Raw genomic sequence first — 25,591 nt, 5'->3', positions numbered from 1 at the left:
GTATTCTTGATATATGTGTGAGTGGAAAGTTTAATTATATAGGTTAATGGTAGTAATATTACTTCGAATCCTTCTGAAGAAGGAAGTCGAATTTGGTCAGGAGCTGGAATCCACTCTACCTCACAAATAATTCCTGAGCAAAGTGGTGCCTTCCATCTCATTGGGCGTTAAATCACACCAGATTAATTCTCAAGCTGCAAATCACTAATTCAATCTACTCAAGTTCCTTTAAGTGTTTTGGAAGAGCATCCAAACCTGGTGCAGCCTGACCTAAATTAGTTTGTATAAGCTGATGAGATCACAGAACAATGAGAACTACTGTTCATTTCTGCCATCATTAAAAAAAAAAAATAGGGGCGTGAATACAATGGCCGTATTACACAAAGGAGAGCCATAAGGACATGCTAATGACATTATTTAATTAAATATTAACATACGCATAACAGCATCTAAATAGCTAAAGGCTGCAAAATCAAGTACTCATTTGAAGTAGAAAGCTATGACAAATTGTTGGTATAGCTATTCACTGTGAGGCTGAAAGTTCCTGCTGATTGCCAGCTGGAGGAAAGAGAAGAGGGAGATGGAGGGCAGAAAATATTCCCCCCCTGCCCCGCGATAATTACCACTTTACTACCTACTTGCTAGCTTTTGTGGAATAAGCATATAAATGTCATGCATAGACAAAAAGGGTTATTGAGAAAAGAATGAAAACTCTTGGATTTTTAGGCTTTCTTTATTGAATCTCTAAAGTTTTTTGCATATGTCTATTAATGTATGTTTCCATTGCAGAACTGGGTAAGACCAGACTAATCCAAGGAAACTCAAACCCAACATCTGTACCTTCGCCAAGTCTACATAGTTGTATCCACGTTCACTCTATATTAATTTATAAGGGCTAAAACTTTAGGCGATGTGGAAGGATCACAAACCTCTGTGTAATGTATTAAGCTGTACCATTCCACAACTTTTTGTATCAGAAAATATGGGTATACCAAAGATCTTTACTACCCCCCGGTGCATTATATTTTATTGGAAGATTTCTATTTTGCCCACCTACTAGAAATTCTGAACTGGAAAAAAGAATGCCTTTTTTTAACTGCTGGTAGAAAGTAACACATTTATATGGAAAAGCTCTTCTTTCACCCTGTAATTTAAAGACTTCATTCCTCACAGTCTTGTGGCCTCGTCTAACACAGAACAGGAAAATTGTTCTTTCTAGAATCCTGATCCAAGAAATTTGAAATTCCTTAGAACTGAAACGCTTCCCTACATTATGCAGGAGTAAAGTTCAGGTAAACATAAGAAAAGTGCTGATAGAAAATACAGCACCACAGGAGTGTCTTTTTGACAAGTAACGAGTTTTTTTCACCTGGATTATACTTTTGAGTAAGTGTCTGCTGTGGCTGTCACCTTGTCAAACTGTTGGGTAGCATTTTAAGAATCTTTTGGGTGGTATATTAATAATAAACCGCAAATTATCATCACAGTCCAGTTGCTTTAGGAAAACTTAATGGAACAGAATGTATATGAAACCTATTCCTAGTCTGCCACTAGAGAAATTTGTATCTTTATGTCCCAATTTCTCATTCTTACTTTATCCAAAGTGACATTACTTTTGTCATTAAGATAGATCAACCACTGCAATTTATATCTTCCCAAACCCTAGTTCCAGTCCACTTCTTAAAATCACCCTACCTCTTCTTGCAGCATGCATTTTGCACACATCTCATATCTGTTTTTATTGTAATCACTCATTTCCTAATATACCTTCAGCTCGTATCTTTTTTGCTCTGCTTGGCATGGTCCTTGGACTATATCCAAAATGGTGTCTGATCTTATTGTTCAGTAGGCTGAGAAAAACACAGCTGATCTTATCCCACAGCTCATCACCACCATTGTATTCCCCATAAATTTTCTTAGTCATGCTGGATTTTTATTGCACTTACTCTACAAATCTAATGGAAATGCTGTAGGACTTATGAACTAATCCTTCGACAGGGGATGTTAATGTCCAAGCAAACCTACAAGCATTGTTTTTCTTGCTCTCAGAGATCAGTATCAGTTTTCTGTTAAATACATAGCGGCAAATCTTATTGTCTGTAATTGTTGGGCACTACGAAAACAGCCTTATTTCTGTGTCTCCGAATCAGCTAGGAGATCATCTTGCCCCTTGGCAACTTCAACCTACAGTCCAGGCTTGACACTGAAGTCTACTTGTGTCCTCATACTCCTGACTTTCACCCTGTGTGGGTGTAGGGGCGGGCTGATCTGAAGCCTGTAAAAAGAAAGGGTGTGTTTTGGGGCCCAAGCAGTTCCTTCATCCCATATTCTTGTGTTGCTTCATTTTGAAATGATACTCTGATTCCTTCCTTGCACCTCCTCTGAATTTTGCTGGCGATACAGCTTTCTCTATTGCCCTGTGGGGCTCTTAACTCCATTACCACAGTCTCTGCCACTTTATTCTTTGACTCAGAGTCTGAGGGCAGAATTTCATGTAAAGAACATTATGTCTTAATCTAGTAATTTTGATGTATATAAGCGTCAACAGTCTTGCAATTCTATTACATTCTCATAAAATAAACTACAATTACAGTCAATTTCCTGATTTAGCTACTGCCTTGACCAATTGCATTATATTTGTCTTCAAAAATATTGTATACATTTGCATTTCTGAAACATTGTTTTTCAAGTTTCTTGAATGTGAACAGAAACTGAATTAGACTGTTCTGTACTTGTAAGAAAAATGTCTTCTTGTAGTATTTCCATTTCTTTCCCTTGTCCATGCAATGCTTTCTGTGAACATTTAAAACTACTTCAAAACCACTTGAAGATATGTTTAACATGTTTCAAAAATAATTTTCAGGTTGCAGCTTCTCTCCTGCTCTCCTTAAGTAATATCCTCATAGGAGGTAGGAATGATTTCAATTTCATTCAGAAATCAGAACCAGATAATTTTGAAATAGTATGTATTTTTTTAATATAATGAATGAAAATTTGAAGAGTGTGTCCATAGGCTATCCAGCTTTTGATGGGAATGTATTGGTTTAAGGTGTGGGTTATGGTACAGATCTGCTAATAAGTTAGAATTAATTGACTTTATTTGCTTTTATAAAACCATTTGGAGTAAGAAATATATTTTAATGAAACTTGTAGTTGCACAGCAAAAGCTGCTATGAAATCCTCTGTACAGCCCTTTAGCAAGGCCAAAAGAATAGGTCAGAATCACCTAGTAGGAATGATTAGAACTTAGATAATAGACTTAAGATTCAAGATGATTGAAGATAATTAGATATAGTATTTACAGGTAGACTGGGTAGAGGATTTCTTTGTATTTGACTAGTCTTCTGTATGTAGAAAGTGTATTAAAATGTCAGAATACAGAATTAATGTGAACTGGGGAGAGTCGACTGGAACAGCTTGTAGTTACCTGCCAAGAAATGGTGAACTTTAGTAAAAGGTAATTCTGGCAGGGGGAGGTTGCGACCACCGACTCATATACCACCTACCCAAATCATACCCCAGACACATTTCTGGACTTTTCTAACCTTTACTGCACAGAATCGGATATGGGAGGCGAGTATGTTAATGATTTTCGGTAAATATCATGATTATGCATGAATACTTAATGAATATGCATGAATATTTTCTATATATGGTGTCTGATTTTGAAACTTGGTGTGCATTGATCGTGAGAGGACTCACTCACGCACCCGGCCGTCAATAAAGAAGTGTCTGCTTATCTACATCAAATTGGTGTCGATAAGCTCTTCATTCCGAGATTTCGGTAACAGTTATAGTGGAATGTGGATTCATATTTGAAATATCAGTTTATTCAAATGGCAAGAAACAGTAACTAGAAAGGTTAGTATTTCTTATTGCTAACCTACTTTTAAACTAAGAAGAAAATTTTGTTTACATAACAGTTAATTTTGTCATGAAAAGACTTGTAACTTGTTAACTCATTGTGGTGGTTTAACCCCAGCTGGCAGCTAAGCACTGTGCAGCTGCTCGCTCACTCCCCTGGCTGGGATGAGGGAAAGAATCAGAAGAGAAAAAGTGAGAAAACTCACTTAATAAAGCCAGTTTAATAGGTAAAGCAAAAGCAACACGTGCAAGCAAAGCAAAGCAAGGAACCCATTCACCACTTCCCACCGGCAGGCAGGTGTTCAGCCATCCCAGGAAAGCCGAGCTCCATCACAGGTCATGGCTGCTTGGGAAGACAAATGCTGTCACTCCAAATGCTCCCCCCTTCCTCCTCCTTCCCCCAGCTCCATGTGCTGAGCATGACACCACATGGTATGGGATACACCTTCGGTCAGTTGGGGACAGCTGTCCTGGCTGTGTCCCCTCCCAGCTTCTTGTGCCCCCCCAGCCTGCTCGCTGGTGGTGGGGGGTGAGGGGCAGAAAAGGCCTCGACTGTGTAACCGCTGCTCAGCGACAGCTGAAACATCCCCGCGTGATCAACACTGCTTCCAGCACAAATCCAACACATAGCCCCGTAACAGCTACTGTGAAGAAAATTAACCCTATCCCAGCCAGAACCAGCACATTCTACAGAACCAATGATTTCTGAAGCAGCTCAAACTTCTTCACATGCTGCCAGTGTCTCTTTTTCAGTCGGACTATAGTGGGCTTTGGAGCCTCTGTATCCCCAACCCCAATCCTGGGTGTTAACCTCAAGTCTCCCCTGATACTTTCAGCCCATACTAGCTACTATGAAGAAAACTAATTCTATCCCTGCCAAAACCAGCACGCTCATACCGGTGTATATCCTATGTGAATTTCTGTTAAAATGTAATGCCATAAAAAACACGTCAACCATTTGGACCAGCCAGTCATAACTGTATAAAGGAAATATATTTGTACATAGTATCATTACTGTCATGCATAATGAAAGAACCAGACAGTCATTTCTAAACTGAAAAGAACTAAATATGTTGTTGTAATGCTAGCAAATAAATGATTTTGAGAAATATTCAAAATACGAATATTCCAATAAATGAGGCAGAATATAAATTTTCATTGTTGCAGACTAGGGATCAAGTAAGAGAGGACACAAACAGGGCAAAAGAGCGGTGACTGAGACTGAAAAACTCTTGTCAAGAATGGTGGGGGAGAAGAGGATTGAAGAATTTTGAAAATCAGTGCAACTTCAATCTCAGTGCAGATGTGAACGGAACTTCACGATGGAGAAGGACATCTGCAATAAAGTAATTATTTCTATAGAGCTGGTGTTGGGTAACTACAATTATTTTTCTGTCCTAAGAACCCTGAATAGAAAGGCTAAAAGGGTGATTTCTTGAAGCAAGACTTTACCATTGGTGGAGACAGAAGGTCTCCTGAGGTACTATGTCTTAATGTCATTGAAACAACTGAAGCTGGTTACATTCTTTGTAATTTAACTGAAACATCAGGTTTGCAGCCTTAAACAGAACTATCTTTATTACAAATGTTTCAGCTTCGGCAGATGAGAAGGGCAAAACAAAGCCTAAAGAAAAACTAAGATTCCTATTCTTGGAATCCATGTTAGCATCTGAGATGAGAGTAGTAAGAGTAGATCCTGGGATAAAGAATTTTTTCAGTGGCTGGAAAGCTTCATCTATGGCAAAGAAAGGGGTAGAAGGGAAAGTAGGATACCTAAGAAGCTTTTATAGCCTAGGCAGAGAAAACTCCGTACAAAGTAAGAAAAGAGATGCTGATTTTATGGTAGGAAAATGCATTGTCAGTGAAAATCTGGATTGTTCTGTGTGATGTGCCTAGGTACCAGAGACCAAAATCCAGTCATCTTTGTTTCTTCCCCCCCTCCCCCCACTCATATTGAATTGGCAGAGCATCCTTACTAATAAAGAAGTAGATAATGTGCTTATCTACTTTGACAGATCATGTACTCATCTATTCTGAACACCTCTTCATAGCAATCATAAATGATAAACAGAAAGTGAACAGGGGGAAAAGAACTGGGAAAAACATTTGAGTAAGAGGGGTACTGCATTCCTGAATGGGCTTGTGGATTAATTATTTCAGAAAATGTTCACTATCAGTTTAATCTCCAATAACTATCTGAGCTGTTTCTCCAAACGTTTCAAAATGTTCCAAATACCAGTGTACTTTATCTAAAGCTCAGTAATAGCAACCTGTGTACATGCTCACAATCTGTTGGCGATACCCACAATGCTGTTAACTTTCTTACATTTTCTCTGTTTTAAACAGACTGCTCATTCATGCATTTTTTTCTTGATTTTTTTTTTTTTTGGCTACTTAAAAAAAAAGGCTGCACCAGCGAATCTGGCAGATCCACGTATTTCTGTTTTCTGAAACACAACCTTTTAAAATTCCTTTCAAAGCTTCAGGCTTTCTGTTCTTTTTACCCTTTATCCTTACTGTGGACCTGATACTGATCCCACTAAATTTATAGGCATAGGCTCTGTCTTGCAAATGTGATTCCAAACCTCTTGGAAATTTTTCCTCTTTTATGTACAAGTAGACAAATGTGTTGTTTACTTTGTAATTTTGACAAAACTGCCATCATAGCATAGTATAGTAAGCTTGATATATATAATTTTCTAATGAACCATTACACATGGTCTACAATACTTCATGCATTCTCCAGAGAATTAATATCATACACTGCATGATTCTAGTACTTTGCTCACTCCCACTATTTTAGTTATACAGATACTCACAGTTTCCTCCCTTAATGGTTTTCCAATCGCTTAGTCCTTGTGCTTCTCTCCACACTTTTTCAGCTTCTGTTCCATCATTTAGACATCATCAAAAAGTCCTTATGTAAATTCACAATTGTGAGTATCCCTATTTTATTTTAAAAATCCCTCTCCTACAGCATTTGCCAAAAAGCCTTAAAAGTCAGACAAATTATTAAAAAATTCTTATGCTTATCTTTGATAAGGTACTGAAGTCCATAAATTAGTCTTTTAAATAATTTACTAATGCTTACCTAACAATTAGAAAGTAGTTCTTGTTGTAAAGAAAGCCACTATGCTGAATTTCTATAGTGCAGTATGAAAAATACACTATAATTCTACATGGGTCAGTTGGCATGAGTATTTGCCACAGAACAAAATATTCCAAGACTCAGTCCACAAATACAACTGGAATAGAACTGCAGTCCAATTCATGTAAACACACTAGTAAGATTCAAAGCAAGTCAGCCAATGATTAAATGATTACCAAAACATTAAAATTAATTGCAGTATTGCTTATAAGCACTGAATTAGTTTCTCTATAATATATGTAGCCTATATTTGCAGGCTTTGTTCTTTTCAGGGGAAGCTGGTATCAACCTGCATATTATTTTTTATATGTAGAGTTCAGAATTTGTATTTCCTGAGAAGAAGACTGAACCTAAAATATTTCTGTAAAATAGGCAATACAATCCTCAATTTGCATGAAAAAAGTTTCCAGCAAAATAACCGTCTGCATCTTTTCATAAAAACGCTCAGACACAGAAGTAGCCTAGTCTCCAAATGAGTCTTTCCATTTTGCTACAGTAGATAATCCTTTATTTCAAAATTGGTTAGGACAATGAAGCTTATGAAATGTAAATTGCTTTATCAAGTGCTTGAAAATTAATCTTAGATTAAAAATACATTTTAAAATATTATTAGGGATGTCGTGTTACTAGTAACAAGCCAAGCTTTTCCCTCTCTTTTGAGTCAGGAGACAAATTCAATTACCTTTTTGATAATTGTCTGATGTATGTTCTTATTGTAATGCATACGATTTAAAGTGCTTCAAGTTCATATTTGCTAGTGGAAGACACTATGGCTAGGATTTGGTGTATCAGGTCGAAAATGTAACTCATTATCAAGGCAGCAACCTACGAAGACCTGTGCACATGCTGCTTTAGGAAAAGCAGTTGAAACTTTATGAAAGCAGACAGATGCAGAAATGTTAGATGTGTTACATTCATAGCAGAAATATCAATCTCTCTTTCCAATTAAGCAAATCAGCCATGATAAAATAACCTTGTGTCCAGTGTTTTCCATGAGAAACAAACACAAGAGGATGGATCCCAAGCCAATAATTTTTCCCCTTTAGAAAGAATCAGATGTGTGTGTGATGGCAGAAACACTGCCAAGGGCAAGCATTCAATGGCACATTCAGTCCAAGGTCCTTGTCCTCCTCTTCAAGGACTGTAAAAGGCATTGGCATTAATATTTCAAGGACTTCTGCTAATACCCTGTCCCTCCAAGTATAAGCAGTAATCACCTAAGGAGATACTATTACTGAATAGTTGCTAAGCTTCCTACTAAAGGGAATGAAATGGGATCATTGGTAGCCTCCCTCTCACTAAAAGGCGACACACACCTCTTTGCCTGGAATTTTATGTGAGGATAGCAATCTTTAGATTAGTAAATTTTCAAATTTTAAGTTCTTATCCCTGGGTATTGTCCTCAAAGCCAGCTCCATTAAGCCTGGAAAAGGAGATACATTGGTGTTGCCAACTCATATATTTTTTTACCATTACTCCTTTCATGTTGATCTTTTTCTGCCTTTAGGTCCTGCAATCAAATGGCTACAACAGAATCTTTGCTTTCACTATAAAAAAAGTTACTGGAGCTCACAGCTTTGTGTCAAAGGAGGGAGCAGGGGAGGAGGGGGGGGCAGAGGCCTTGAAACTGTGAAATCTAAACTTTTAAAATCTATTTTAGGGTCTTTCTTGATGATTTTGGCTTAGACCCTTATTTATTTATTTATTTTTAGATGTTGGAAGCTGGTATTATTGGTATGCTCATTGAGCATAATCCTGTTCATTCTTAGGTGTGTTGTGGTAATAAGCAAGCTGGAAAGTGCATTTTGGGGCTTCCTGATGAGTCAGGAGTGTTAACTTGTGTTAGGAGGAGAGGAGTTGAAGTTACATACACAAAAGCTATCTAGAGCATCTGAAAAACATTGTCCTAAACTTCCTCTCTCCAGATTGGCTTTTGCACTGGTTCACTCTTCAGCAGCTTTAGCAAGGTTACTTGCTTTCAGCAGCTTCCCGAAGGAGGGTCTTGCAGGCAGCCAAGGTTTAACAGCCCTCCTAGAGTAGTTAGCTGTAACCCACCTCCTCTGCTGGCCGGCCCCCCTTCCCACTCTCCCCTTTGGGAATGGCATCGTCTATCAATACACTTTAAATATGTTTACCTTTAAGCACCTGGCAGCCTAACTTACATGTATGTTTTCAGCTAAAAAACACATGCTGAAATGCCTGGTAGTTCAGAGCCTACATAACTTCACCACTGCAAGTTATCAGGCTACAGTTAGCAGTCCAAACGTTTATAGTAATGAAACAGCAAGTATACAAACGTACCGCAGATTTATCGACCCTTGGGTAAGCCCTGCGTTCGGAACGCAATCCGCACTACGGACGCCCCGGGGCTGAGCGCGGTGCCGGGCCGCCGGCTGGGTCAGCTGCAGCGCTTGTCGCCGGCCACGTCCCAGACCTTCCCGCAGAGTTCAGAGCGCAGCACGCCGGCAGCGTGGCTCTTTATTTCCCTCTAGTGGCCGCCCTGCGTAACACGAGTTACTCGTCACAGCCTAGAGCTCGCCCAGACTCTGGGGACAGCGGTACAAGGGCTCGGTCCCGTCCGGCTGCCACCCCCGCCGCCGGGATGCCAGCGGCGCAGGGACAAACGCGCTTGGTCTGGCAGTGCTCCAGAGGGAGGGGAAAGGCACAGGGTTTGAAGGCTTGTGCTTTTATGCTCTTAGCCACCACCACATAATTACGTTAATATTTGTATCCCTCAGAAAGGGAGAAGAACGTCACGGTCAGTTGGTGTTTTAAGTCTTCTTTGAGTCTCTGGGTATTAGTGTAGCTGAATGTGAATCTGGGCTATCCCTCTTTCAGCGGGTACCAAGAGCTCTGCTTAGCAGGCTGTGCTGCAGCCTTAGCTGGCTTCCTAATAATGCCTGTCCGCAGTCTTCTGTACTGCACTTAAAACTGTGAAATCTCAGAGCGGGTTTGTCCTTGAAATGTATTTAACATATACAGTCAGCTTCTGCTCTATAATCAGGGTGCTCTTAAGTATTGCTGCTTTCCCTTTTACCTACATGCTACATTCATGCGTCGCCAAACAGAAAGAAAACAACTATAAACGTGCTAAAAGTGGATATAAGCTGCAATAAAGTCTTTAAAGAGTTGTGATTTCTAATAATGGTTGGATGGATAATAGGATATTTACTAAAGTTTTCAAGTTTAGATGAATTTTTCTCTGAATAGGATGAGAGGAGAGAAGAGCGCTCCTTAACGAACTACTGGAAGCACGAAAGTGACCATGATGAATGAAAACAAATTACACGATACATCTGAGCATAACAGGAATCAAAGTAGTCACACGTCCTCCTTGAGCACAGTGTGGGTTTAGGAAGCTTGGATTTTCTACCGATCTGTTCTTGTCCTTACGGAGAGCCTGAGGATAATGCAAGCTTTTAAGTTCCCAAGAGCTCCTGCCCTGCAGGGAACAGGAAATGTTTTACCACAGAGGCTGAGTGTTTGTGACCAAGACAATAATTATAAAGGACAAAATATCCAACACTTAGGCTAAATTCTCGAGAATGATGATGCGAAGGAATCTTTGCTCATACAACAAGTCTGAGTCTAGCCCAGATTTTGAAGTTGTATGGCTCTTACCTTGGTGTGAATAGAACACCATAGGAAGGAATTCAGGGTTGTCTAAGCTCAAGCTGATGCTTGTACGGATACTATCCTTTACTGAGTAAGTATAAAAACTCCCACCAAACAAAATTAAGTATGCCAAATCATTAGCACGAGCTCTCCAGTAATGTCATTCCCAGTTCTGTCTGTTAACTTGATGTGGGATAAAAGGTAAATTGGGTATTTCAGTACAATGTACCAAGAAGCTTCAATTTCTTTTGGCAACATACTATCTGAGCAGATCCATTTTTAGTGGAATACTAAATAAAAAGCTAGATGGCAGATTTCTAGGTCAGGAACTGCTAGACCTCCATTATTTTAAACAGCTTGAAGCACTGCAATGTTCAGCCTCTGTGTGTGTGTGTCTGTATGCCGTTTTAGAAAATTTTAAAACAGGCGTTTGTAAAGTTCCAAGGCTATGCTTTAGCAATAAAAAATAATACCTCATTTATAAAGTGCAGGAACTCAGGGATTTTATTGCCCTGAAGGTAAGCTCAGTTGCATTTTTTTTAAAGTACAAGCATACTCCAAGAATAGCGTTTAGTCAGCTGTTGAGTAATGGCTCTCTTACCTCTTCAAGTAATCATGACTTTGCATAGACTATCAAACTCAATAGAAACAACCACAGTAATGGAAGGGGAATTCTTTGTTACAAAGTTATTACATTAAAGGAAATAGTGACAAAATTGAAAGCTTTATAAAGAAAATATTGCCAGGTTTTGATGAATACCACCTCTTAACATGCCTGCTAGTTGTTCTCTTTTTCCCCTAATTGTTTTTTGAAAGGGTTATTGAGGATTTGATGATGATTTTTGATAGCTGAAACATAAAGCACTTAATGGAAGCTAGAAAGCCATGTACAGATCTGTAATAAATTCATATATTGCCACAATAGATTTCTCTTAGATATGAATGTCTCTTTTGCACTCCAGATGCCATCACAAAAAACAAACTTCCTACAGAGCATATGGATCAAATTTTAGCCAGCAGGGAAAAAACTGTTGACTTGGCACTGGATACTTGTGACCCACAGAGTACCTTTACAGCCTGCCAAGTCATCAGTTTCCTTTTCTGCTAGGCAGTGGCAGCTCTGACTCCTGAAGAACACCTTCTTTGCATGTAAAGCCTGGGTAACTTAACTCCAGCAATGATGAATGGGTACTGCAGGTGCCCATAACTGAAAATTCGGTGCTCAGCATTAGAGCTGCAGCAACCTTATTCCTGAAAAATGGGTGACAGAACTGAAATGATGTAGAATCCTATGGAATTACTTAATAGGCCCCTACTCCAGTGAAGTCCTTGAACTAAGTCAAACCAGAAACAACCTACCAAAACATGCGCGCTCTTCTCTTGGTGCGAAGAGTGAAGGAGGAGAAAACCGCTAACATACGATGGCAAGAAGCACGGAGCTCAGGTATCTAGAATTGTGGACACAGGATAAGAACTGAGTAATACAGTGTGGTCACAAGCATCTCACAGTTAGCTCTGTTCTTTTGTCTCCCTCCCTGTCTTTTTTTTTGAATCTTACATTTTTTACTTTGTATGGCGCACAGTATTTTGAAACTGGGACACCTTTCATTTTTTGATGCCTGTGCACAAATTCTTGCAGTCATTTCTGTTCTTGTTCAGTCCTGAGTGTTACACAGATGTATATGCTATATACTGTTATTTTAATCCAAGAGATTTTTTAAAATATCTCTGATGCTTTGGTATTAAAATGAAAGTTCATTTTAAGAGACCTGTATTAATACCAATTTTAAAAACAAACTTAAAAATCTTAATAAATTTAAAAAAAATGTTTTTCCCCTAACATCTTGAGAGGACAGAAAGGACACACCCAGCTCTCTGTGCTTATTTGCAAATCACATGATTTCTTGATTGCTATCTTAGTGTGGCTTGTTTTTATGCCTTCTTGGACAAAAAAGAGGAAAAAGTGCTAACAGTGAAGTTCCTGTTCCTACTTTACCACGTCACTGAGCCTATGCTCTCTGCAGGAGACACCTGCACTCCCACACTTCAGCACTGAGAGCAAGCTCTCTGTCAGGGAGCTGCTGGAGACCTTCAACTAGGAAATAGTAACATGAAGCTCTTAGTCAGAAACTGTCTGCATTCATGTCTCCCTAAAGTGCCTAATCCATATCAAGGGATAACCTGTCAGTTAAGTATTATGGGAGCTGTGGGATTACAAGATGTGTCTGTTTAGAAAGCTAATTCTGCATTTGGCATTGGAAGCTTTCCCAGCCACAGTAGGACTGCTAGTGTGGCTCCCAAGCCAACTGGAAAGTCTAGGTTATATGTCTGGGTGAGAATTAAGAGACGGAAAAGAAGGTCTAGCGCAGGGGTCCTCAAACTACGGCCCGCGGGCCGGATACGGCCCCCCAGGGTCCTCAATCCGGCCCCTGGTATTTACAGACACACACACACACACCCGCCGGGGGCTGGGGGGGGAAACCAAGCAGCCGCAGATGACTGCCTGCCACTGCATCCGCGCGCCGTCCCCCTGGTTAAAAAGTTCGAGGACCCCTGGTCTAGGGAAATAGGAGCAAGAAAGACAACAGATACCAGCAAGATCCTGCATCCTTAGAGATACTCAGAAGACATCTGGAAATAGTGCTGGGTAACCAGCTCAAGGTGACCCTGCCGTAGCAAGGGTGTGGGTCCAGTCCTTTCCAATCTCAATCACGCTGTGATTCTGTGGGAGAAAAAACACCACCCTGCAACCAAACCCCAAAACTCTGAGGTTTTCACAGTGAGATCTTAGGATTTAACTAATTGCACAATATGCAATTATAGACAGTTATGCTATCTTTAAAACAGGGGTCCTCAAACTTTTTAACCAGGGGACTGGCGCGCGGATGCAGTGGCAGGCAGTCACTGCGGCTGCTTGGTTTCCCCCCCAGCCCCCAGCGGGTGTGTGTGTGTGTTTCTGTAAATACCGGGGGCTGGATTGAGGACCCTGGGGGGGCGTATCCAGCCCGCGGGCTGTAGTATGAGGACCCCTGCTTTAAAGCCTCCTTGAATAGATTCTTTTCTATTTGTATGGCTGAAAGTCTTGTTTTCTTCAGTCCTCTTATTGGTGTACAGACAGCAGTGATAGTTCTGGTGTGGTCAGGTCCCAGCAGGCCTGGAAGTACTGCTGCTTTCAAAGGTCAGGCTGCGTAGGGCTATAGAAACGTGTTCTCATTTTTGGATCATGGGAGGGAAGCACCATTTAGCAAAGCTAAAGACTTTCACCTTTTGGAGCAATCTGGGTTCTGGTAAGATTTATGCAATTTACAAACATCCTCATTTGATGGGAATCGTTACAGCCACTGTGGAGAACCTGCATCACTGGCAATTACCCTTATGATTTCATGATCCTCATTAGGCTGATTAAACTAGCTTAGCACCATATTAAGTGGTACCGGGCAAAGCAGATGTACTTTGCTGGAGATAATATGCTAACACTCTGAGCTGACATGAATTTTAGAAGACTACCAACACACTCAGAATCAGAGTAAGGAAAAAGCTGGGGTTTTTTTTAGTGGCTACTACAGAAAATAAAAACTCTGCCACACCAAGACTGGGATGTGCAGCGAAACTCAGCATGTTCCAGCAAACCATTAAAGAATTCTACAAGCCACTGCTTATGCTATAGGGTGTGCTGCAAACTCCCTTTATCATACACTTACACCCAACCTCCTCCTAAGTATAGGCATGAGTTTTAGGTCAGTAAGGAGGACTTTGAAGTCACACAACAGTCAATGGCCATGTGAGCGGAACTCCCGATCTTTTGACTCCTGATAAAATGAATCCTTTTCTTTAAGGGTTTCTGAATCAGGAGCAGCTTGTACTCTTGCACTTGCAGAACACTGCTTGATTGGGAGCAGGCAGCCTGATTCAGCAGATGTGCTGAGTGTTCCTGATATTCTTCAATGCTGTTTTGTGCTTTTCAAACATTCTTGTGAAAAAAAGAAGAGATGTCTTTTTCACTGTTTGTTTGTTGTTTTTTTTTTTTTTTTTTTTTTAACAGGTGAATGCTGGTACAGCAGAATCAATTGCTGCAGAAGAAAAGAAACATCAAATCCCAAGAAGCATGTTTTTGTTTGTTTTTCTCTAAAGAGAGAGAAGGAAAAGCTGGCTATGACCCTGCTTCCAGAAAAGGCAGGCAACTAATTACTGGAAGTGGAGAAAGAATAAATACCACTTCTTTGATGTAGCCATTAACTCGCTACTCCCTAAAGCCAGCTGGAAATTTCTCATTTCTCAGCTGGCTTTTGGAGGGGAGCCCTTGGCTGCTTGAGGGAACTCAACACAACCGGCGACCAGGACGCACATACGTGGCTACTCAAATTACCATGCCAAGATGCTCGGTGTCGCCAATTGGGAATTTTAGCTGCATCATAAGAAAGGTAGCATTTTAAGATTGTAAAATAATTTAAAACAATAATTAAGGAAAAGCGCTGGCCGTAGACCCTGCACCCCCACTGCACGCTGGCCGAGCGACTCGTTTCACTCCCCCGCGACCCTCCACCTGCCGAAGTTTCCGAGCGCCGGCCAGGCCCCTCACGCCCGCGGGCCGCGGCGCTCGCCCCGCCCGAGGGGCTCCCAGCCCGGGACCGCGCAGGCGGCGCCTCCGGGGAGCGGGAGCCGGGCTCCGCCGGGGGAGAAGCCCACCCGCGGGAGGGCAGGGGAGCGGCGGCAGAGGGAAGGAGGCAGCGCAGCCCCCGCCTCCCACCCGCTCTCCTCCCCCTTCCCGCGCTCCCGCCTCTCGTGCGCCGGAGCCCGGGCGCCGCCGGCCGCGGCGCTGCCGGGAGCCCCGGGCCATTGGCTTCGGGAGCTGCGCTGTCGTGAGGGCGGCAGCTCGAGCAGCGGCTGCTCCCGTAACCAAGGCGCTGCCTGGCGCGCGCGCACCGGCGGGCAGGCGGGCAGGGCGCGCGGAGCGGCGGGGCCCGGGGGCCGCCTTTGCAGCTGTGCGCCCTGCGCCGTGCTCCGCTCCGGCTGCTCCCCGAGGGCAGGCAGCCCGCCGCCGCCCCGCGCCCAGTTCAGCGGGCGACTGGCACCCGGCTTTACCCACCCACCCCCCCCCCGGTTACCTGAGTTAGCTCCGTCCCCGGGACTTCGGGCTGCCGCCCCTTCGCAGCGCTTTCCCCCGCTCCCGCTGTGGCAGCCCGTGGGCGGCGGGGGAGTGCGCCGCGAGCAGCCGGAGGGACTGCAGCCGCCGCCGGGGGAGAGGAGCTCCAGCCCCCGCCTCCGGAGCTCTTCATGGCGTCTCACCAGCAGACCAGGATCCAAGCCTACCTGGAGAAGAATAAGATCGGTCCCCTCTTCGAGGTAAGGTGCGCTCTCGCCGGCCGGCTCCTCCGCGGCGAGTGGGGGTGGGGGTAGGGGTGCCCCCGCGATGGCTGCGGCTCCCCACGCCGCACAGGTGAGCGCAGGGGCGAGGACGAGTTTGAGGCGCCGCTTCGGCCTCTGCCCGGCCGGGGAGGGGAGGGCAGCGCCGGCACCCCCTGCCCTGCCGCGCCCGCAGCGGGCGTGTGCCCCCCCGAGTGCCGGGGCTCGGCGCAGCCCCCCTCCCCGGCTGTCCCGCGGGCGCGCCCCGCTGCTGCGCCCCGCCACGGACGCGCCGCCCCCCGCTTCACACGCGCCCGCGCGGGTCGCGATGCTGGTGCCCCTCGCCCTGCCACCCTCCGCCCCGGGAGCGCCAGGCGCCCCCGCGGCGCGGTCCGCCCCGCCTCGCCTCCCCTCAGCGGCCGCGGAGCCGCACGGCGGTGGGACGGCGGCCCGGCCCCTGCCGTCCGGCCGCGGGGAGCCGCGGCCCGGCTCACCCCGTGCGCGCCGTGAGGCGGGGGCGGCGCTCCCAGCCCCCCCGGCCTCCAGGGCGGCAGCGCTGAGCAGCGAACCGCGAGGGGTGGGGGCGAGACCCGAGGCGCTGTCCCTCCGTGCCCGGCCAGCGAGGAGCGAGAGGGGGTGCCTCCCCACCGGGAAACCCGCCCTCTGGACCGGGCGCTCGGGAAGAAATCCGTCCTGCGAAAAGTCTGTGTCGATGATGTTTTCTGAAATTTTTATCTGCAGTCGCAACGCTTGGGAACCGTATTTTTGCTGTAGATTTTCCCTGGTCTTACAAAGAGGCACTTGGATTTGTAGATGCACGGATACAGTTATCTTACTATTTCTGTGCAGAAGCTATGAATACTTAGAATTTAAGAGGGCACTAGAGCAGTTGTGATTATTACCGTTTTACCATCCTGTTTCTCATGCAGTTTTTATATCTAAATGCACATACATTACACTTCTGGCAGTATTACCCCAAGACACAAGCCTGCCTTTTTCAGTGTTTAACTTGTTCTCAGTCAAGCTTACTACGTAAGGAATCTCTTTGATTCAGGTGTGGTGGATGCTTTGTTTTCAGTGTATGTTTTGGGTAGCATTTGCCAACCATCATAAGAAAGGTTCAATTTTTGTGGTAAAACTGTTTGCTATAGGTCAGTTTTTATATTTTGCATGGGCTGATGCTGTTCTGACAGATTATGTTGGCTCAGTGTCAGGGTTGTTAGATATTTTTATTCCGTAATAAATGAAGCCCCATTTGATAGAACAGCAACTGGGTACTAGGGAACAGCAGGTGATTTTTCTAGTTCTAGAATTCAGAGAAACTGAAATATTTGTGTGGGTCAATTTCTGAATAAAAGGCTATTCAATCAGCACAGTTGCTAGGGCTGTATATGTAACTGACTCCTGTGTATCTTAGTGGGAATTAAGTGCCTTGGGGTTGTTGAGGAGTTAGGTCCTTGACAGATGTCATTTTCTGCTAAATTTTCTTAACCCATTGTTTTACACATTAAAATTCAAACAAATTACTTGACATCACTGTTCTGAGTCACTGTGTTTTAACCTAGTTTCTCAGTAGTGTAAGATGCTCATCTCAGTTTAAATAGTGGGATGCTTTAGTTGTCAATAGTGGAGGAAAAAATGAAGAAGTTGTATTTGTTACAGCGTTTCATATATCATTACGCATTTCACTAATCACTATAATGTAGGAATTTTGTTGTGGTAGAAATGATCTGTGGAAAGCTCTTTGCATAACCTTGTAAGCTGTCTACAGGTTGTTAGTGGACTCCTGTGTACCAGGAAGAGATTTTTGTGTGAAATCTACTTAGACCTGAATACTACGGAGTGGATTTAAGATACAGGGCTGTAACATTCATGTAGCTGCTTAATGTAATTTTGATCCATAACACTGGGAGGAAGTGGATTGTCATTCTTGTTTCCTCCACTTCCTGATTAGCCATTTAAAATCTACTTGTATAGTTAATTTTGGTGATGTATTTTTTGCTCTCAACAGTTTTTGAAGATCTACAACCTGAGCTTGATCTTGTAGCCCTTAGTAAGGGGAGGGTATGTATTTGAAGTTGATGGGAGTTGATCAAAGACTATGCGTTGGGCGAAGCTTATGCTCTATACTGGTATTCCTGTTGTATATGCGTTGTGGCGTGTCAAGAATACCGTCTGTTCACTATCAGATATATTCACTAACAAAGCAGGTTTTTATGTCTCTGAAAGTCTTGACACATGGAGAAACCTGTGCTTCCTCTTTCATTGAGGAACAGCTAGCGTTTTCTTACACCGCTTTTGGTTTGGATGCTAATTAATCACCGCTTGTCATGGATGACAGCCATCTTTTTTTGCAGTGAGTACTAATCTTCTGATACCAAGTCAGAACAGAGTGGACTTGGATTCAGTTTTCTGCAGTGTTACTTGCTGAGCAGGTTGTTACTGTAATTGCTCAATATATGCTTCAAGCCAACATTTTAGGGAGTGCATAAAGTAATATTGGGTAATTGAGGGCAGTGACAAGAAAGAAGAAAGCTGAGAGAGGACATGCAGGCTTTCTGAGATGAAGGCAAGGATGGTGGTGCATAAACATTATATTGTGTACACAATGAATGATCAGTGATCAGGAGGATTTTACACCGCAGCTCTTAGACAATGACACAGGCATAGTTACCTGATGGCTGGGACAGTTGTTGGTTTCCTGATGATGAAGTACAATTCCCCTGCATTACAGTCATGAGCAGAAGATGCTGTTAGTTACTAGTTGGTCGCTCTGTTCAGTTGCTTGCAGTTATCATGGTGGTGTCTCTTTTCTTTATTCTGTCATGGATTTGTGGACACCTTGTACAGTGGTTAGGGCCTTTCATACTTCTTTAACCAGCAGTATTTACTTAAAAACATCAGGTCTTTTGGACTTCATCTTTCTTTTCTTCATGGTTGGTTTTTTTTTTTGTGTGTGTTTGTGTTTTTTGGTTGTGTTTTTTTTTTTTGTTTTGTTTTTGTTTTTTGTTGTTTTTTTTTTCTTTTTATCTTTAGCATGTGCTGCATATGCATATGAGTTCAGTTTTATTTCTTTGCTGAAGTTTTGTGGTGTTTGATAGGTGAATTGTCTTTCTAATTTGTCTAAAAGAGAAGTGTTCAAGAGAAGTGCTGACGTGTAAGATCCAGGAAGACTGCAGGGCCCTCCCTTGGTTAAAAAGTTGTTTCCATCTCTGTAAAGAAAAGTAGGAGTAACCTTCTGGAGAAAGAATTAATGAGTTTAGGCTGACTCATCAGGCATCAGTCTTCTACTGACTACCAATACCTGTTAATGGATAGTAGGAAGTCCTATCCACTAAGCTATGAATGGTAACATGCAGATTCACTTGATTCCAAACATTTTTACCAGTTAAGTTCTTATTTATATCTTAGAAGTGAGAAGGAAGGTGGGTGGGAATTAGTGTGTTCATCTGAGATTGTGTCAATTTTGAGATTTAAGCCAGATTGCAAAACAATTTTGATACTTTAGCCTCATTTCCCCCTTGAATGTAGGTCCTCAAATCATGCTTTTTCAATACTGTTACTTCTTTGCCATTTCATCTTACAGGTCCCTAAGGTTTTTGCAGGTAAAATTCCTGTGAACCTATAGGTCAACTTCTAAATGCCCCAGGATATGCAGATGTTGTTAGTGCTGAAGGTAAGGCCTTAAATTAACCCTTTAAATTCCGTCAGGTTTAATGAGCTGGCTTATCTCGTTCTGTGTAGGTTTTGTGTCTTTGTGGTTTTATTTTTTTTTCTTTTGCTTTTGAAAGTGGAGATATCTCTGTAAGAGATTATTAGCACCTGAAAATACTGTGGGTAGACACCTAGTTTAGATTTGAGAAATGCCCTTTAGAAACACCTCTCTTCTGGGATTTTTGTGGTAACATGTAGCATAGCACTACCTGGGGGTTTTTTAGTTTTTTTTTTTTTACATTTAACTTGGAATGCAACAAGAACTCTAATGAATTATTTCTGTGATGAAGCTTCACTGTTGTTTTTTTTCAATCTCTCTAAAATGTGAACAGGAGGTGCGTGCCTAAAATTGGCTGGGACAGAGTATTCAGAATGAGCACCCACTCATTTCTGTCTGAGTGAAGTATTGACCCACTTTGCGTTCAAGCATCCAATCCAACAAATTCTTTTTGTGTGCTAATAATTTCAGTGAATAATCCTGCTGCTTGTGAGTATTCATACATCTAGACTTCTGTATGACTATTTTTTCAGCATCTAGTTGTGTTCTCGTTTGGGCAACCTGACAGTTTCTGTGAATTTGAAAGCTGGATCAGCACTCTGAAGAACAGACTGCAATAAATCTTCAAGAGCTCCGAGATAAATATAGTGTTTTGCAATGTTCTTATTTATAGAACTGCAGCTAAAAATCATCCGGCAGGTACATTGTTGTTATTCAAACTAGAAGGTTGTAAATTCTTTGAGTTATCAAAAGCCAAAATAACTCTTCTCAAACTAAGCATAGCAAACCCCTGGTTACCTAGGATTTTTTCTTGCAGTAATGTAGGTTTAGAACTATAATTTTTATTTTGAACAACATAAAGGGTGTGTTCATGTTACCACACTTACGCAGGTTTTTTTTTTTAACAGACAAAATTCCTGAAGCAAATGTAATACGGAACTATTTTTTTTTTTTTTTTAAATTTACGGTGGGTCTTTTTCCTAAATGAGATGGCATTACTGGTATATATCATGCACTGGCTTCCATTATTTAATTTAAATAAAATACCTATGCTTCTGACTTAAAATTTAACACATCCCAATGCACCTGTTTTGTCACTAACAGTATTTATGGTGTACCTTGTGACTGAATTAGGCAATGTTGGGGAATGAATTTTTGAGTTTGCGCTGTCTTCTGAAGGAATGTTTGCCCTCAATTCTTAAATATACAAATGTAGACACAGTGAATTTGAGTGTCTCATTTACCACTTTAAGATTCTTCACAGTATCAAATTATGTTTTAAGCTGCAATATCTGCAATGTGAGTGACAGGGATGCTCTCAAAGAATTGTTTTCTTTTGAGCTTGCTCATATCTTTTATTTTATTTTGGTGTTATGCTTAATTGGTTAGATTCTATTGCTAGCATGAAAGGGACTGTATTGTGGATGATGTGAATTTACATAGAGAAGCATTTAATTTCAGGCAGCTAGATGGAGCCTTTAGAAGACCCAGGTTTTTCAGTACTTAGACATTGCAAGAATCATTTTAGGTACTAACTGATTATCCAGCGACATTGTTTCAGCCTGGTAGTCCCTCTTTCAGAGGAACCAATATTAGCTGTTTTTCAAAGGAAACCAGCAGTGATCTAGAAATGCCACAGTGTAAGTTCTAAATTTTTTTGTTGTCTGCTACAGCAGGACTTATGGTAGCCTTGATGTGCACCAAAGTAAAAGACCTACTTACGGGGGATGAAAGTCAAATGGGAAAAAATGGTGCAGAGCTGTCCTTTGCTTTTCAGAGAATTCACTGTGCATACTGATAGTTGCCTTGGTAAAGTTGTCTTTAAGGCAAAACAAGTGAAAAACCCTAATTTAAACTATAGACAGACTCTTTCCATTAACAAACAGTTCCATGAGCAATGGCTTTATGCTTTTTGCTTGGATTTTCTGGTGACCAACAAGATGCAAAAGTTGTCAGAAATTTGCCTTGTAGATGAGGCATTCATTATTATTCTTTCCTGTGGAATCTGGGTTTAAGAAAATAGATTGTTTCTGAATGAAGAAAATCACATGTTTTGGTCTTGCTACCTGACTAGTTAGTCTCTCAACATTTGAAAGAACTTGCATTTTTGTGATGTCTACTCCTCTGGGAATGTTTCTGAAATTAGTTGAAGGTTTAAAAAGATACTGGAAAGAGAAAGTGAAAGATATTACAGGTACAGGTATGCATTTGTGTGGTCAGACACAGATGATAATCACATAAACCTTGTTTCCACGGTGGCAAAAATATTACTTGTCTGAAAGGGAAATGTGCCTTCCTAATTGCTTTTTTTAAAAAAATTCCTTCTTGGCACAAGACAAAGAAATAAAAATCAAAGTTATATCCTTTGTCTAATAGTAATAATCAAATTTGAAGAATTGTATCTAAAATAGGTAATAAAAAAATGGAAGAATCATAACAACTTCCTTTTGTTACATTAACTTTTAATGCTTTTAAACTCTCAAAATGACAATTACTTTGCTTCTTAATAGGGGGAGCAGAAGGCATAACTAGCTTGCCATAAAAAATAATTGAGAATATGAGAGGTAGTTCTGAATTGAGTTGCTCTTACCATCATGTACCAGCAAAGCCTGGCTGCTCAATGCTAAGGTCTAGAGCTAGCAGATGTTTGTTTAATATAAAAGAAAATAAAACACTATGAGTCTAATGTCTTTCCTCTAGGACGTGCACTGGGACAGTGATGATTTTTAATTTTTGTCTGGCGACCCCTGTAGTAATGAATCAGTCTGGATCAAAATAAGCCAATTACTACTGCTCTTTTTTTCTTTGTGTTTTATCACATTATGAAGTCTCTTCCAAGTTTTGGGTGATACTTAATGCATGCTGTTAATTAAACTTGAAGTAAGCTCTGCAACTGTTTTGTTTCTTTTGATTAGTTCAGTCTTCTGGTACAAAGGACAAAAATAAATGTCAAATATTAAATTTAAAAAAGTTAATGGCTTTAAGTTGGTCTTTAATTTTTTCTAACATGTTCTTTGCTGTTACTGATTTATGCTTTTCCAAGTGGGCTAGATGCTATCTGTACCCCAGACTTCGCAGAAGTCTCAGCCTTCTAGTTTTGGAGCTTCTGAGAGGGAAAAGGGCAGCTAGTACCTGAACTGGCATTTCTGCCATGTGTGATGTGCTGCTTTACTGTCCTGGAGCAAGTGGGTTTCTTAGATGCTTTATCTTGGCCTTCACTAAAAAGACACAGCCAGAAAGACACCTGTTACTAGTGCTTGCTGCTTTAAAAAGTGTTACTATGTAAATGGAAGCATTAAAAAATAGCGTTAGAAACCTAATATTTAAGAGCATTTTAATATCATGTTCTTTTACAGTTTACCTCTTAATTTTGAAGGTCTAATCAATACCCTTTCCCTTTGTTCAATGTCTTTTCTTCCCACTTGGTACTTTGCATTTTATGTCTTGTGTATTTAAATTAAGAGGTGGAGAGTGATAATTTATAATTTTCATTTGCCTAGTGATTTGTTTGGTGGTTGGGTTTTTTTGTGTTTTTTGTTTTTTTTTTTTTGTCTTGTGATATTTTATTTGTTTGGAAAGCATATGTACTTTTGTATGAGTGAGGGTAATGGAGATAGTTTGTTACCTCTGGACTTCAAAGAAGTGCTTTTTTATACTCACCAACTCTTGAACAGACTACCCAAATGCCATAATGTAATATCTAGATAAAAATGACTGTATTCGGTATTATCCTCCTTGCACGGATGCACACTTTCTTATTCTCCTAACTGTGAAATATGGGAGAGGGATATCTTCTGAGTTAAAAGATGCTTCTCTGCCTGAAACCATGAGAAACAGTTAAAACCCAGCTGAAAGCAAAATAATTTTCAAATGGATTTATTAGGAAACTGTTGGCCTCCTGACTAAGGCAGTGTGCTGCTTCAGACATTACTGAAGGTGATGAAAAGAGCAGTTGTTTGGTAGAAGAAGCAAGGATTCATGAGTTTAATTCTAGAATACAGGAAAAGAGCATGGCGCTGAAAATGCATGCCTATGTCTTTGCCGAGACAACCCAACATCCATATTTGCTCTCAATATAGAGGGTAATAGCCTTTTAAAAAGCTTGCAACAGACACGTCTTTGATGGCCTTAACTTTTATGTCAGGTACCATATGCCACACTGTGTTCATTTCTCCTTTGGCTACTCAGATTCATCGAATACCTATTTTTAGTTCCATCCAGAAGTGTTCAGGCAGAGTTGTTAGGCTGAAGTTACTGATGTCTGTCTGGCTTTGCTCTTCTGTTGGTTTGGGCAGTTTTCTTTCCCTATTCACATAAAATTAAAGTATTATACTTGCATTAAACATAAGACTTTCCAGTGAAACACCTCAGTTTTGAACATAACTTTACATAGCACTCTAAGGAAATGTGTTGCAATTACGGGAATGCCCATACAAAAGAATGCATGTGAACTTGCTTACCCATGGTAAGTAGAAGCCTGTTTTACATTAGCCACCTCTTAGAAAATTTCTGTCCAAAGGGTGAGTGGAAATTGTTACCTTCTTGTGTATTTACACGAAGCATTCTTTCTCTCTCATCATTTTGCCAGCTCCCTGCAATATTCAATGAGTAAAATCACTCTATTCATGTACCAGATTTCTCTATAGTGGCTGGAACAATATGCTTATCAAGCTCATTTGTTGGCTTCTGGAGGAGCGGTTTTCTGGGGCAGGAATCATGAGAGTTTGGTTTTTTCAGCTGTTTTGCAGCCTTTTTAATTGAATCATTCCTCCTCTCATAGCTTGTTTTTCCCCAGACACTCTGGTGGTTTAGTACTCAGAACTGCAGGTTGTGAGCCAGTTGCTGCAGGTCCTGTTCCTCTTCATTGCTGGCTGCCCATTCCTGCTGACCTTGTTCCAGAACTGGTGGTTGTCTTATACTACAGTTACCCAGTTCGTGAAGATGAAATAGAAGAAAAGAAAGTCTGCAAAGAAGTTAAAAGTGTTGAGTTGGTTTAGCTTGGTGGATCACCATGTGGTCTGATGAGGAGCGAGACATTAACGAAGGAGAGAAAATGTAGTTGGCCAGAGGGTGAGGGGAAGGAGAGGAGCACAGGTGCTCTTTTCTCCAGTAGCAAGCTGCTAGATGGGCATAAGTGATCTCCAGCCCATGAGTTCTAACTAACTGCTTAACCTTGTATACCTGCAGCTTGTGTGTTTGTTAGCTTTATAGGGATCTTGGCTTTTAAAGGTGCATTTCCACATAGGTCAGGAGAATGCCATGAGGCCCAGGCCTGTCCCTTCTGGGAAGGAACAGAAGAGGGAATTGAATAATTAGTGAGGATGGCCTAACAAATTAGGAGGAAATGGACCATATGAATGCACTGAGCATGAAAGTGAGAATAGCAAGGAAATGGAAGAGGATGGGATGACAAAGATTAATGCTATCTTTCCAATGTGTGTTTTGTTTTGGTATTCCCCCACCCCCAGTCCCTACAGTCAAATGGTTACCTGGGATCTGTACTTTCTTTTTTTAAAGCTTCTAGTGCTTGTGGTTGCTGAGAGTATAACTGAAGGGTGAGAAACATGGGGCAAATACAAGAAAATGTAACTTATTATCTAAAGAAATATGCATGCTTTGCAGTGTCTGACTCTTACTTCTAGTACTTGATCTTGGCAATAAATTGCCAGGGAGTTAAAGGCGTCCTTAGCACTGCTGTTAACACTGGGTGCTGTGCCATAGACTCCTTCATCAAGATTGCATTACACTCCAATTTGAAAAAGGCATTGTGTCTCTGCTGACATTTGTAAGTGGAGAGGTGAACTGATGATTCTGAAGGATTCCTCTGGTCAGGTGTCTATTGCAAAGAAAGAAACTCTGAATGGTAAGTTCTGTGTTTATTTTGGTGTATTAATGCAGAAAAACTGAGC

At 41.5% G+C, this 25,591-nt stretch overlaps 1 protein-coding gene across 4 annotated transcripts in view; it reads left to right on the top strand.

The window, feature by feature from the left end:
- Positions 1-13,566: 13,566 nt before the first annotated feature.
- Positions 13,567-25,591, top strand: part of LOC308060212 (uncharacterized protein C8orf34 homolog) — a 273,979-nt gene continuing 261,954 nt past the window's right edge. For all 4 annotated transcript variants that reach the window (XM_080378682.1, XM_080378680.1, XM_080378678.1 and 1 more), the window contains exon 1: positions 13,567-15,970. In XM_080378682.1, coding sequence (XP_080234808.1) covers positions 15,902-15,970 — 69 coding nt within the window. In that variant the 5' untranslated portion in view covers positions 13,567-15,901. The remainder of the gene's footprint in view (positions 15,971-25,591) is intronic.

Source organism: Falco punctatus (assembly GCF_963210335.1).
Source record: "Falco punctatus genome assembly, chromosome: 3".
Lineage (NCBI taxonomy): Eukaryota > Metazoa > Chordata > Aves > Falconiformes > Falconidae > Falco > Falco punctatus.
This window is presented reverse-complemented; position numbering and strand designations above follow the sequence as displayed.